The 13,002-nt window shown below is 45.4% G+C and overlaps 1 protein-coding gene across 1 annotated transcript in view; it reads left to right on the forward strand.

The window, feature by feature from the left end:
- The window catches only part of snupn (snurportin 1), a 48,326-nt gene that overhangs the window by 16,983 nt on the left and 18,341 nt on the right, over window positions 1-13,002 (forward strand). The window contains exons 3-4 of the mRNA XM_041837659.2: window positions 7,488-7,674; window positions 8,004-8,108. Coding sequence (XP_041693593.1) covers window positions 7,488-7,674; window positions 8,004-8,108 — 292 coding nt within the window. The remainder of the gene's footprint in view (window positions 1-7,487; window positions 7,675-8,003; window positions 8,109-13,002) is intronic.

Consider the following 13,002-nt stretch of genomic DNA (forward strand, 5'->3'; position numbering starts at 1 on the left):
GTAGTGCAATAAAACAACAACACAGAGTTACATATGGGGTAAAAAACATAAAGTCAGAAATACAACAGAAAATATATATACAGTGTGTGCAAATGTAGCAAGTTATGGAGGTAAGGCAATAAATAGGCTATAGTGCAGAATAATTACAATAGTATTAACACTGGAATGCTAGATGTGCAAGAGATTATGTGCAAATAGAGATACTGGGGTGCAAATGAGCAAAATAAATAACAATATAGGGATGAGGTAGTTGGGTGGGCTAATTTCAGATGGGCTGTGTACAGGTGCAGTGATCGGTAAGGTGCTCTGACAACTGATGCTTAAAGTTATTGAGGGAGATAAGAGTCTCCAGCTTCAGAGATTTTTGCAATTCGTTCCAGTCATTGGCAGCAGAGAACTGGAAGGAATGGCGGCCAAAGGAGGTGTTGGCTTTGGGAATGACCAGTGAGATATACCTGCTGGAGCGCAGACTACGGGTGGGTGCTGCTATGGTGACCAATGAGCTAAGATAAGGCGGGGATTTGCCTAGCAGTGATTTATAGATGGCCTGGAGCCAGTGGGTTTGACGACGAACATGCAGTGAGGACCAGCCAACAAGAGCGTACAGGTCACAGTGGTGGGTAGTGTATGGGGCTTTGGAGACAAAACGGATGGCACTGTGATAGACTACATCCAATTTGCTGAGTAGAGTGTTGGAGGCTATTTTGTAAATGACATCGCCGAAGTCAAGGATCGGTAGGATAGTCAGTTTTACGAGGGCATGTTTGGCAGCATGAGTGAAGGAGGCTTTGTTGCGAAATAGGAAGCCGATTCTAGATTTAACTTTGGATTGGAGATTCTTTATGTGAGTCTGGAAGTTGAGTTTACAGTCTAACCAGACACCTAGGTATTTGTAGTTGTCCACATACTCTAGGTCAGACCCGTCGAGAGTGGTGATTCTAGTCGGGTGGGCGGGTGCCAGCAGCGTTCGATTGAAAAGCATGCATTTAGTTTTACTAGTGTTTAAGAGCAGTTGGAGGCTACTGAAGGATTGTTGTATGGCATTGAAGCTCGTTTGGAGGTTTGTTAACACAGTGTCCAATGAAGGGCCAGATGTATACAAAATGGTGTCGTCTGCGTAGAGGTGGATCTGAGAGTCACCAGCAGCAAGAGCGACATCATTGATATACACAGAGAAAAGTGTCGGCCCAAGAATTGAACCCTGTGGCACCCCCATAGAGACTGCCATAGGTCCAGACAACAGGCCCTCCGATTTGACACACTGAACTCTGTCTGAGAAGTAGTTGGTGAACCAGGCGAGGCAGTCATTTGAGAAACCAAGGCTATTTAGTCTGCCAATAAGAATGCGGTGGTTGACAGAGTCGAAAGCCTTGGCCAGGTCGATGAAGACGGCTGCACAGTACTGTCTATTATCAATCGCGGTTATACTATCGTTTAGGACCTTGAGCGTGGCTGAAGTGCACCCGTGACCAGCTCGGAAACCGGATTGCATAGCGGAGAAGGTACGGTGGTATTCGAAATGGTCAATTATCTGTTTGTTAACTTGGCTTTCGAATACTTTCGAAAGGCAGGGCAGGATGGATATAGGTCTGTAGCAATTTGGATCTAGAGTGTCACCCCCTTTGAAGAGGGGGATGACCGCGGCAGCTTTCCAATCTCTGGGGATCTCAGACGTTATGAAAGAGAGGTTGAACAGACTAGTAATAGGGGTAGCGACAATTTCGGCGGCTAGTTTTAGAAAGAAAGGGTCCAAATTGTCTAGCCCAGCTGATTTGTAGGGGTCCAGATTTTGCAGCGCTTTCAAAACATCAGCTGTCTGAATTTGTGTGAAGGAGAAGCGGGGGGCATGGGCAAGTTGCAGCAGAGGGTGCGGAGTTGGTGGCCGGGTTAGTGGTAGCCAGATGGAAAGCATGGCCAGCTGTAGCAAAATGCTTGTTGAAATTCTCGATTATTGTAGATTTATCGGGTGGTGATAGTGTTTCCTAGCCTCAGTGCAGTGGGCAGCTGGGAGGAAGTGCTCTTATTCTCCATGGACTTTACAGTGTCCCAAAACTTTTTGGAGTTAGTGCTACAGGATGCAAATTTCTGTTTGAAAAAGTTAGCCTTTGCTTTCCTGACTGCTTGTGTATATTGGTTCCTAACTTCCCTGAAAAGTTGCATATCGCGGGGGCTATTTGATGCTAATGCTGTACGCCACAGGATGTTTTTGTGCTGGTCAAGGGCAGTCAAGTCTGAGGAGAACCAGGGGCTATATCGGTTCTTAGTTCTGTATTTTTGAATGGGGCATGTTTATTTAAGATTGAGAGGAAATTACTTTTAAGGAACAACCAGGCATCCTCTACTGACGGAATGAGATCTATATCCATCCAGGATACCTGGGCCAGGTCAATTAGGGAAGGCCTCCTCGCTAAAGTGTTTTAGGGAGCGTTTGACAGTGATGAGGGGTGGTCGTTTGACCGCGGACCCGTTACGGACGCAGGCAATAAGGCAGTGATCGCTGAGATCCTGATTGAAGACAGCTGAGGTGTATTTAGAGGGTATGTTAGTCAGGATGATATCTATGAGGGTACCCATGTTTACGGATTTAGGGTTGTACCTGGTAGGTTCGTTGATAATTTGCGTGAGGTTGAGGGCATCTAGCTTGGATTGTAGGATGGCTGGGGTATTAAGCATATCCCAATTTAGGTCACCAAGCAGTACAAACTCTGAGGATAAATGGGGGGCAATCAATTCACATATGGTGTCCAGGGCACAGCTGGGGGCTGAGGGGGGTCTGTAGCAAGCGGCAACAGTGAGAGACTTATTTCTGGAAAGGTGGATTTTTAGAAGTAGAAGCTCAAACTGTTTGGGCACAGACCTGGATAGTATGATAGAGCTCTGCAGGCTATCTCTACAGTAGATTGCAACTCCACCCCCCTTTGGCAGTTCTATCTAGACGGAAAATGTTATAGTTGGGGATGGAAATTTCAGAATTTTTGGTGGCCTTCCTGAGCCAGGATTCAGACACTGCTAGAACATCAGGGTTGGCAGAGTGTGCTAACGCAGTGAATAACTCAAACTTAGGAAGTAGACTTCTGATATTTATGTGCAAGAAACCAAGACTTTTGCGATTACAGAAGTCATCAAATGATAGCGCCTGGGGAGTAGGAGTGATACTGAGGACTGCAGGGCCTGGGTTAGCCTCTACATCACCAGAGGAACAGAGGAGGACTAGAATAAGGATACGGCTAAAGGCTTTAAGAACTGGTCTTCTAGTGCGTTGGGTACATAGAATAAAGGGGGCAGATTTCCGGGTGTTATAGAAAAGATTCAGGGCATTATGTACAGACAAGGATATGGAAGGATATTAGTAAAGTGGAGGTAACCCTAAGCGTTGGGTAACAATGAAAGAGATAGCATCGCTAGAGTCATCAATTGAGTCGGTCTCCGCGTGTATAGGGGGAGGTGCAAAGGAGCTATCTAATGCAGGTTTAGCTAGGCTGGGGGTCTACAGTGATATAGTACAATTAGAAATAACCGAAACAACAATAAACTAACCATGTTTGGGCTGAGGCTAAACATAAACAGGATGTAGTACCGTAAAAAGGAACAGTCCAGCAGATATCAGCTGTATAGCTGAGTTATCATAAGGTCCGGTGGTGAAGCACTAGTAAGAGGCCACGGCTAGCGGGCCAGGGCTAGCAGATGGATGGAATCTTCGTGGTTAACGTCGTAACCACATCAGACGATTTCGTCCCGCAGACCAGTCGTGTAGGATCGGCGGGCTCCGTGTCAACACTAGGTGGTCCCGTCCGGTTGACAGAGAGGTAGATAGCCGGGAGATGGGCGATGGGCCTAGCTCAGGATGATTTGATTAGCCAGACCACAGCGTCCGTTTGTTGTAGCTGGCTGGTGGTAGCTAGCTGGTAGCGATGAAATCCGGAGTTAAAGGTCCAGTGATTCAGTGATTCCGGCGGAAAAACTGATATGTTCTGGGTCGATAACGCGCTGTGCAGACTGGCCGAATATCCGGTGATCAATGTCCAGTGATTAAAATTAATCCCGCAGAAAAAAAATCCAATGTCCTGGGTGAAACACCGCTAGCTGTGGCTAATAGCAAATAGCAAGTAGCTAGTTAGCTGGCTAGCTAGTTTCAACTGGAGATTTTAGATTCTAGATAAAGGTAAGTCAAGGTAAGTCAATAATAGAATCCGTTCCACATTGAGTGAGGCGGGTTGCAGGAAAGTATATCTTGTAGAAGGATGAAAAGTCTGATAGGGAAATATGTACGAAAAATAGGGTATTTACAGGCTATTTACAGACAGACGATAAAAACACAACTGCACTACTACGCCATCTTGGATTACCCAGATTTTGGCCCACTCCTCCATACAGACCTTCTCCAGATCCTTCAGGTTTCGGGGCTGTCGCTGGGCAATAGACTTTCAGCTCCCTCCAAAGATTTTCTATTGGGTTCAGGTCTGGAGACTGGCTAGGCCATCCAGGACCTTGAGATGCTTCTTACGGAGCCACTCCTTAGTTGCCCTGGCTGTGTGTTTCGGGTCGTTGTCATGCTGGAAGACCCAGCCACGACCCATCTTCAATGCACTTACTGAGAGAAGATCTCGCGATACATGGCCCCATCCATCCTCCCCTCAATACGGTGCTACCGTCCTGTCCCCTTTGCAGAAAAGCATCCCCAAAGAATGATGTTTCCACCTCCATGCTTCACGGTTGGGATGGTGTTCTTGGGGTTGTACTCATCCTTCTTCTTCCTCCAAACACGGCGAGTGGAGTTTAGACCAAAAAGCTTTATTTTTGTCTCATCAGACCACATGACCTTCTCCCATTCCTCCTCTGGATCATCCAGATGGTCATTGGCAAACTTCAGACGGGTCTGGACATGCGCTGGCTTGAGCAGGGGGACCTTGCGTGCGCTGCAGGATTTTAATCCATGACGGCGTAGTGTGTTACTAATGGTTTTCTTTGAGACAGTGGTCCCAGCTCTCTTCAGGTCATTGACCAGGTCCTGCCGTGTAGTTCTGGGCTGATCCCTCACCTTCCTCATGATCATTGATGACCCACGAGGTGAGATCTTGCATGGAGCCCCAGACCGAGAGTGATTGACCGTCATCTTGAACTTCTTCCATTTTCTAATAATTGTGCCAACAGTTGTTGCCTTCTCACCAAGCTGCTTGCCTATTGTCCTGTAGCCCATCCCAGCCTTGTGCAGGTCTACAATTTTATCCCTAATGTCCTTACACAGCTCTCTGGTCTTGGCCATTGTGGAGAGGTTGGAGTCTGTTTGATTGAGTGTGTGGACAGATGTCTTTTATACAGGTAACGAGTTCAAACAGGTGCAGTTAATACAGGTAATGGGTGGAGAACAGGAGGGCTTCTTAAAGAAAAACTAACAGGTCTGTGAGAGCTGGAATTCTTACTGGTTGGTAGGTGATCAAATACTTATGTCATGCAATAAAATGCAAATTAATTACATAAAAATCATACAATGTGATTCTCTGGATTTTTGTTTTAGATTCCATCTCTCACAGTTGAAGTGTACCTATGATAAAAATTACAGACCTCTACATGCTTTGTAAGTAGGAAAACCTGCAAAATCGGCAGTGTATCAAATACTTGTTCTCCCCACTGTAACTGCCACCTTATTTTCAAGCTTGATGGTGGCTGCACTAAGCTAAGGACCCTGGGACTAAACACCTCCCTCTGCAACTGGATCCTGGACTTCCTGACGGGCCGCCCCCAGGTGGTAAGGGTAGGCAACAACACATCTGCCACGCTGATCCTCAACACAGGGGCCCCTCAGGGGTGTGTGCTTAGTCCCCTCCTGTACTCCCTGTTCACCCGTGACTGCGTGGCCAAGCACGACATCAACACCATCATTAAGACACCGGTGGTAGGCCTGATCACCGACAACGATGAGACAGCCTATAGGTAAGAGGTCAAAGACCTGGCAGTGTGGTGCCAAGACAACAACCTCTCCCTCAACGTGATCAAGACAAAGGAGATGATCGTTGGACTACAGGAAAAGGAGGGCTGAGCACGCCCCCATTCTCCTCAACGGGGCTGTAGTGGAGCAGGTTGAGAGCTTCAAGTTCCTTGGTGTCCACATCACCAACAAACTATCATGGTCCTAACACACCAAGAGTGTCGTGAAGAGGACGCGACAATGCCTATGCCCCCTCAGGAGATTTGGCATGGGTCCTCAGATCCTCAAAAAGTTATACAGCTGCACCATCGAGAGCATTCTGACTTGTTGCATCACTGCCTGGTATGGCAACTGCTCGGCCTCCAACCGCAAGGCGCTACAGAGGGTAGTGCGTACGGCCCAGTACATCACTGGGGCCAAGCTTCCTGCTATCCAGGACCTCTATACCAGGTGGTGTCAGAGGAAGGCCCTAAAAATTGTTAAGGACTCCAGCCACCCTAGTCATAAACAGTTCTCTGCTACCGCACGGCAAGCGGTACCGGAGCGCCAAGTCTAGGTCCAAAGGCTTCTTAACAGCTTCTACCCCCAAGCCATAAGACTGCTGCACAGCTAATGAAATGGGTACCCGGACTATTTGCATTGCCCCCCCTTTTTTACACTGCTGCTACTCGCTGTTTATTATCTATGCATAGTCACTTTACCCCTACCTACATGTACATATTACCTCGACTAACCTGTACCCCCGCACATTGACTCGGTACGGAAACCTCCTGTATATAGCCCCGTTATTGTTATTTTATTGTTGCTCTTTAATTTTTTTACTTTACCTTTTTCTTAACTCCTGTTTTTCTTGGTTAAGGGCTTGTAAGTAAGCATTTCACGGTAAGGTCTACACCTGTTGTATTCGGCACGTGACAAATAACATTTCATTTGATTTGATCATGGTATGGGTATGCTTGACATCGGCAGTTTTTCAGGATAAGAAGGAATGGGATAAGCACTGGAAAATCCTAGAGCAAGACCTGCTTCAGTTTGTTTTCCACCAGACACTGGGAGAGGAACTCACCTTTAGGCAGGACAATAACCTACAACACAAGGCCAAATCTACACTGGAGTTGCTTACCAAGAAGACAGTGAATGTTCTTAAATGGCCAAATTACAGTTTTGACTTAAATCTGCTTGAAATCCTATGGCAAGACTTGAAAATTGCTGTCTAGCCATGATCCCCAACATCTTGACAGAGCTTGAAGAATTTTGAAAAGCATAATAGGCTAATATTGCACAATCCAGGTGTGCAAAGCTCTTAGAGACTTACCCAAGAAGACTCACAACTGGAATTGCTTCCACCTTGACATTAGTGTAGATTGTTGACCAAAAAATGACAATTCAATTAATTTTAATCCCACTTTGTAACACAATAAAATGTGAAGAAATCCAAGGGGTCTGAATACTTTTGTAAGGCACTATATCATTTGCCAACACCACCAGAGAGAGACGGACATCATTACTAATTACATTTCCATTTCCCCTTGACTTCATATGTGTGCTTTCTTGTCTTTAGGAAAAGGCTGAATTATGTCAACCATGCACGCCGTCTGGCTGATGGGGACTGGACAGGGGCAGATAGTGATGAGGAAGAAGTGGTGGTGGACAGAAAGGAGGAGGAACAGCAGGAGAAGGAGAAGGATGCAGAGGATGAGGGGATGGAGATTGAGAGGAAGAAGTTGCCAAAGTACTATGCCAACCAGGTCAGCGCAATATTTCTGACAATGCATTATTTTACCAGAAGAGGGCGCATGAATTGCCAAGGTAGCATTTTCCTTCAGCCAGTATTTAAACACCTCAAATTTGTTTCTGAAAAGATACTCCTCCCTCCAAATGAACTGGTTAAAGCAGTTAGGCAGAGCTTAAAATAAGAGGTGGCAGGACAGAAACAGTTTTGACATAGTACTGATTTTATGATTTGAAAAAACGTATTTTACAGAAAATAATGGTGTGCTAAACTCTTTAATTCAGTCAAAACAAATCACAGGAATCCTAATAATGTAACTGAACTGAGTCTTCTCTTCCTGTCCAGCTCATGCTGTCAGAGTGGCTAGTGGACGTCCCTCAGGAACTGGACACTGATTGGCTCATGGTGGTCTGTCCCGTGGGGAAGCGCTCTCTCATCGTCGCCTCCAAGGTAAGGACCAATCAGTGTTTTCCTTACATGTCGCATTTGTATTTACAGTGCCTTGCAAAAGTATTCATCCCCCTTGGCGTTTTTCCTATTTTGTTGCATTACAACCTGTAATTTAAATGGATTTTTATTTGGATTGCATGTAATGGACATACACAAAATAATCCGAATTGGTGAAGTGAAATGACAAAAATAACTTGTTTCAAAGAATTCAAAAAAATAAATAATGGAAAAGTGGTGCGTGCATACAGTGAGGGGGGGAAAAAAGTATTTCATCCACTGCTGATTTTGTACGTTTGCCCACTGACAAAGAAATGATCAGTCTAATTTTTATGGTAGGTTTATTTGAACAGTGAGAGACAGAATAACAACAAAACAATCCAGAAAAACGCATGTCAAAAATGTTAGAAATTGATTTGCATTTTAATGAGGGAAATAAGTATTTGACCCCCTCTCAATAAGAAAGATTTCTGGCTCCCAGGTGTCTTTAATACAGGTAACGAGCTGAGATTAGGAGCACACTCTTAAAGGGAGTGCTCCTAATCTCAGTTTGTTACCTGTATAAAAGACACCTGTCCACAGAAGCAATCAATCAATCAGATTCCAAACTATCCACCATGGCCAAGACCATAGAGCTCTCCAAGGATGTCAGGGACAAGATTGTAGACCTACACAAGGATGGAATGGGCTACAAGACCATCGCCAAGCAGCTTGGTGAGAAGGTGACCACAGTTGGTGCGATTATTCGCAAATGGAAGAAACACAAAATAACTGTCAACCTCCCTCGGCCTGGGGCTCCATGCAAGATCTCACCTCGTGGAGTTGCAATGATCATTAGAACGGTGAGGAATCAGCCCAGAACTACACAGGAGGATCTTGTCAATGATCTCAAGGCAGCTGGGACCATAGTCACCAAGAAAACAATTGGTAACACACTATGCCGTGAAGGACTGAAATCCTGAAGCGCCCGCAAGGTCCCCCTGCTCAAGAAAGCACATAAACATGCCCGTCTGTCGTTTGCCAATGAACATTGAATGATTCAGAGGAGAACTGTGTGAAAGTGTTGTGGTCAGGTGAGACCAAAATGGAGCTCTTTGGCATCAACTCAACTCGCTGTGTTTGGAGGAGGAGGAATGCTGCCTATGACCCCAAGAACACCATCCCCACCGTCAAACATGGAGGTGGAAACATTATGCTTTGGGGGTGTTTTTCTGCTAAGAGGACAGGACAACTTCACCGCATCAAAGGGACGATGGACAGGGCTATGTACCATCAAATCTTGGGTGAGAACCTCCTTCCTTCAGCCAGGGCATGGAAAATGGGTCGTGGATGGGTATTCCAGCATGACAATGACCCAAAAGACACGGCCAAGGCAACAAAGGAGTGGCTCAAGAAGAAGCACATTAAGGTCCTGGAGTCAGTCTCCAGACCTTAATCCCATAGAAAATCTGTGGAGGGAGCTGAAGGTTCGAGTTGCCAAACGTCAGCCTTGAAACCTTAATGACTTGGAGAAGATCTGCAAAGAGGAGTGGGACAAAATCCCTCCTGAGTTGTGTGCAAACCTGGTGGCCAACTACAAGAAACGTCTGACCTCTGTGATTGCCAGCAAGGGTTTTGCCACCAAGTACTAAGTCATGTTTTGCAGAGGGGTCAAATACTTATTTCCCTTATTAAAATGCAAATCAATTTATAACATTTTTGACATGCGTTTTTCTGGATTTTTTTGTTGTTATTCTGTCTCTCACCAATAAACCTACCATTACAATTACAGACTGATCATGTCTATGTCAGTGGGCAAACTTACAAAATCAGCAGGGGATCAAATACTTTATTCCCTCACTGTATGTATTCACCCCCTTTGCTATGAAACCCTAAATAAGATCCGGTGCAACCAATTACCTTCAGAAGTCACATAATTAGTTAAATAAAGTCCACCTGTGTGCAATCTAAGTTTCATATGATCTCAGTAAATATACACCTGTTCTGAAAGGCCCCAGAGTCTGCAACACCACTAAGCAAGGGGCACCACCAAACAAGTGGCACCATGAAGACCAAGGAGCTCTCCAAACAGGTCAGGGACAAAGTTGTGGAAAAGTACAGATCAGGGTTTGGTTATAAAAAAATATCTGAAACGTTGAACATCCCACGGAGCACCATTTAAAATCCATTATTAAAAATTTGAAAGAATATGGCACCACAACAAACCTGCCAACAGAAGGCCGCCCACCAAAACTCATGGACCAGGCAAGGAGGGCATTAATCAGAGAGGCAACAAAGAGACCAAAGATAACCCTGAAGAAGCTGCAAAGCTCCACAGCGGAGATTGTAGTATCTGTCCATAGGACCACTTTAAGCCGTAAACTCCACAGAGCTGGGCTTTACGGAAGAGTGGTCAGAAAAAAGCCATTGCTTAAAGAAAAAAATAAGCAAGCACGTTTGGTGTTCGCCAAAAGGCATGTGGGAGACTCCCCAAACATATGGAAGAAGGTACTCTGGTCAGATGAGACTAAAATTTATATTTTTGGCCATCAAGGAAAGCGCTATGTCTGGCGCAAATCCAACACCTCTCATCACCCCGAGAACACCATCCCCACAGTGAAGCATGGTGGTGGCAGCATCATGCTGTGGGGATGGTTTTCATCGGCAGGGACTGGGAAACTGGTCAGAATTGAAGGTATGATATATGGGGCTAAATACAGGGAAATTCTTGAGGGGAAACCTGTTTTCAGTTTTCCAGAGATTTGAGACTGGGATGGAGGTTCACCTTCCAGCAGGACAATGACCCTAAACATACTGCTAAAGCAACACTCAAGTGATTTTAAGGGGAAACATTTAAATGTCTTGGAATGACCTAGTCAAAGCCCAGACCTCAATCCAATTGAGAATCTGTGGTATGACTTAAAGATTGCTGTACACCTGCGGAACCCATCCAACTTGAAGGAGCTGGAGCAGTTTTGCCTTGAAGAATGGGCATACATCCCAGTGGCTAGATGTGCCAAGCTTATAGAGACATACCCCAAGAGACTTGCAGCTTTAATTGCTGCAAAAGGGGGGGGGGTTCAGTTTTTTTGTCTTATTTTGTGTTTGTTTCACACAAAAAAAATGTGCATCTTCAAAGTGGTAGGCATGATGTGTAAATCAAATGATACAAAACCCCCCAAAAATTCCATGTTGTAAGACAACAAAATAAGAAAAATGCCAAGTGGGGTGAATACCTTCGCAAGCCATGGTATTATGGATCCCCACACATTGGTGCGGCTGGCTGCCAAGGCAGCAGCTACTCTTCCTGGGATCCAGCAAAATATTGTTATATTTTTTGAAATGTTCCCCCTTATTCTCCCCAATTTCGATCTTGTCTCATCGCTGCAACTCCCCAACGGGCTCGGGAGGTGAGGGTCGAGTCATGCGTCCTCCGAAACATGACCCGCAAAACCACGCTTCTTAACACCTACTCACTTAACCCGGAAGCCAGCCGCACTAATGTGTCGGAGGAAACATCGTTCAACTGATGACCGAGGTCAGCCTGCAGGCGCCCAGCCTGCCACAAGGAGTGGCTAGAGTGCGATGAGCCAAGTAAAGCCCACTCGGCCAAACCCTCCCCTAACCCGGACGACGCTTTGCCAATTGTGCGCCGCCCTATGGGGCTCCCGATCACGGCCGGTTGTGATAAAGCCTCTAGCAGCACCTTAGACCGCTGCGCGACTCGGGAGGCCCACAGTTATGCTTTTTTTTTTACATTACAGTACATTCAGAACAGATTTCACAACATATTAAGTGTGTGCCCTTAGGCCACTACTCTAATACCATATAGTGAGTATGTTATTGTGTGTTTGTATGCATGTGTCTGTGCCTATGTTTGTGTTGCTTCACAGTCCCAGCTGTTCCATAAGGTGTATTTTAATCTTTTTTTTTTTTAATCTAATTTTACTGTTTGCATGAGTTACTTGATGTGGAATAGAGTTCCATGTAGTCAAGGCTCTATGTAGTACTGTGCGCTTCCCATATTCTGTTCTGGACTTGGGGACTGTGAAGAGACCTCTGGTGGCATGTCTTGTGGGGTATGCATGGGTGTCTGAGCTGTGTGCCAGTAGTTCAAACAGACAGCTCGGTGCATTCAACATGTAAGTACCTCTCTCAAATACAAGTAGTGATGAAGTCAATCTCTCCTCCACTTTGAGCCAGGAGAGATTGACATGCATATTATTAATGTTAGCTCTCTGTGTACATCCAAGGGCCAGCCGTGCTGCCCTGTTCTGAGCCAATTGCAAGTCCCTCTTTGTGGTACCTGACCACACAACTGAACAGTAGTCCAGGTGCGACAAAACTAGAGCCTGTAGGACCTGCCTTGTTGATAGTGCTGTTAAGAATGCAGAGCAGCGCTTTATTATGGACTTCTCCCCATCCTAGCTACTGTTGTATCAATATGTTTTGACCATGACAGTTTACAATCCAGGGTTACTCGAAGCAGGACTGGAATATGATCCGGGATTCATCCAATGGCATTGAGGAGTATACCACCTCAGTCACCGGCTTCATCAATAAGTGCATCAATGACGTTGTCCCAACAGTGACCGTACGTACATACAGTTGAAGTCGGAAGTTTACATACACTTACGTTGGAGTCATTAAAACTTGTTTTTCAACCACTCCACAAATGTCTTGTTAACAAACTATAGTTTTGGCAAGTCGGTTAGGACATCTACTTTGTGCATGACACAAGTAATTTTTCCAACAATTGTTTACAGACAGATTATTTCACTTATAATTCACTGAATTACAGTTCCAGTGGGTCAGCGGTTTACATACACTAAGTTGACTGTGCCTTTAAACAGCTTGGAAAATTCCAGAAAATGATGTCATGGCTTTAGAAGCTTCTGATAGGCTAATTGACATCATT

The sequence above is a fragment of the Coregonus clupeaformis genome, unplaced genomic scaffold (assembly GCF_020615455.1).
Source record: "Coregonus clupeaformis isolate EN_2021a unplaced genomic scaffold, ASM2061545v1 scaf0067, whole genome shotgun sequence".
In the NCBI taxonomy this organism is placed as follows: domain Eukaryota; kingdom Metazoa; phylum Chordata; class Actinopteri; order Salmoniformes; family Salmonidae; genus Coregonus; species Coregonus clupeaformis.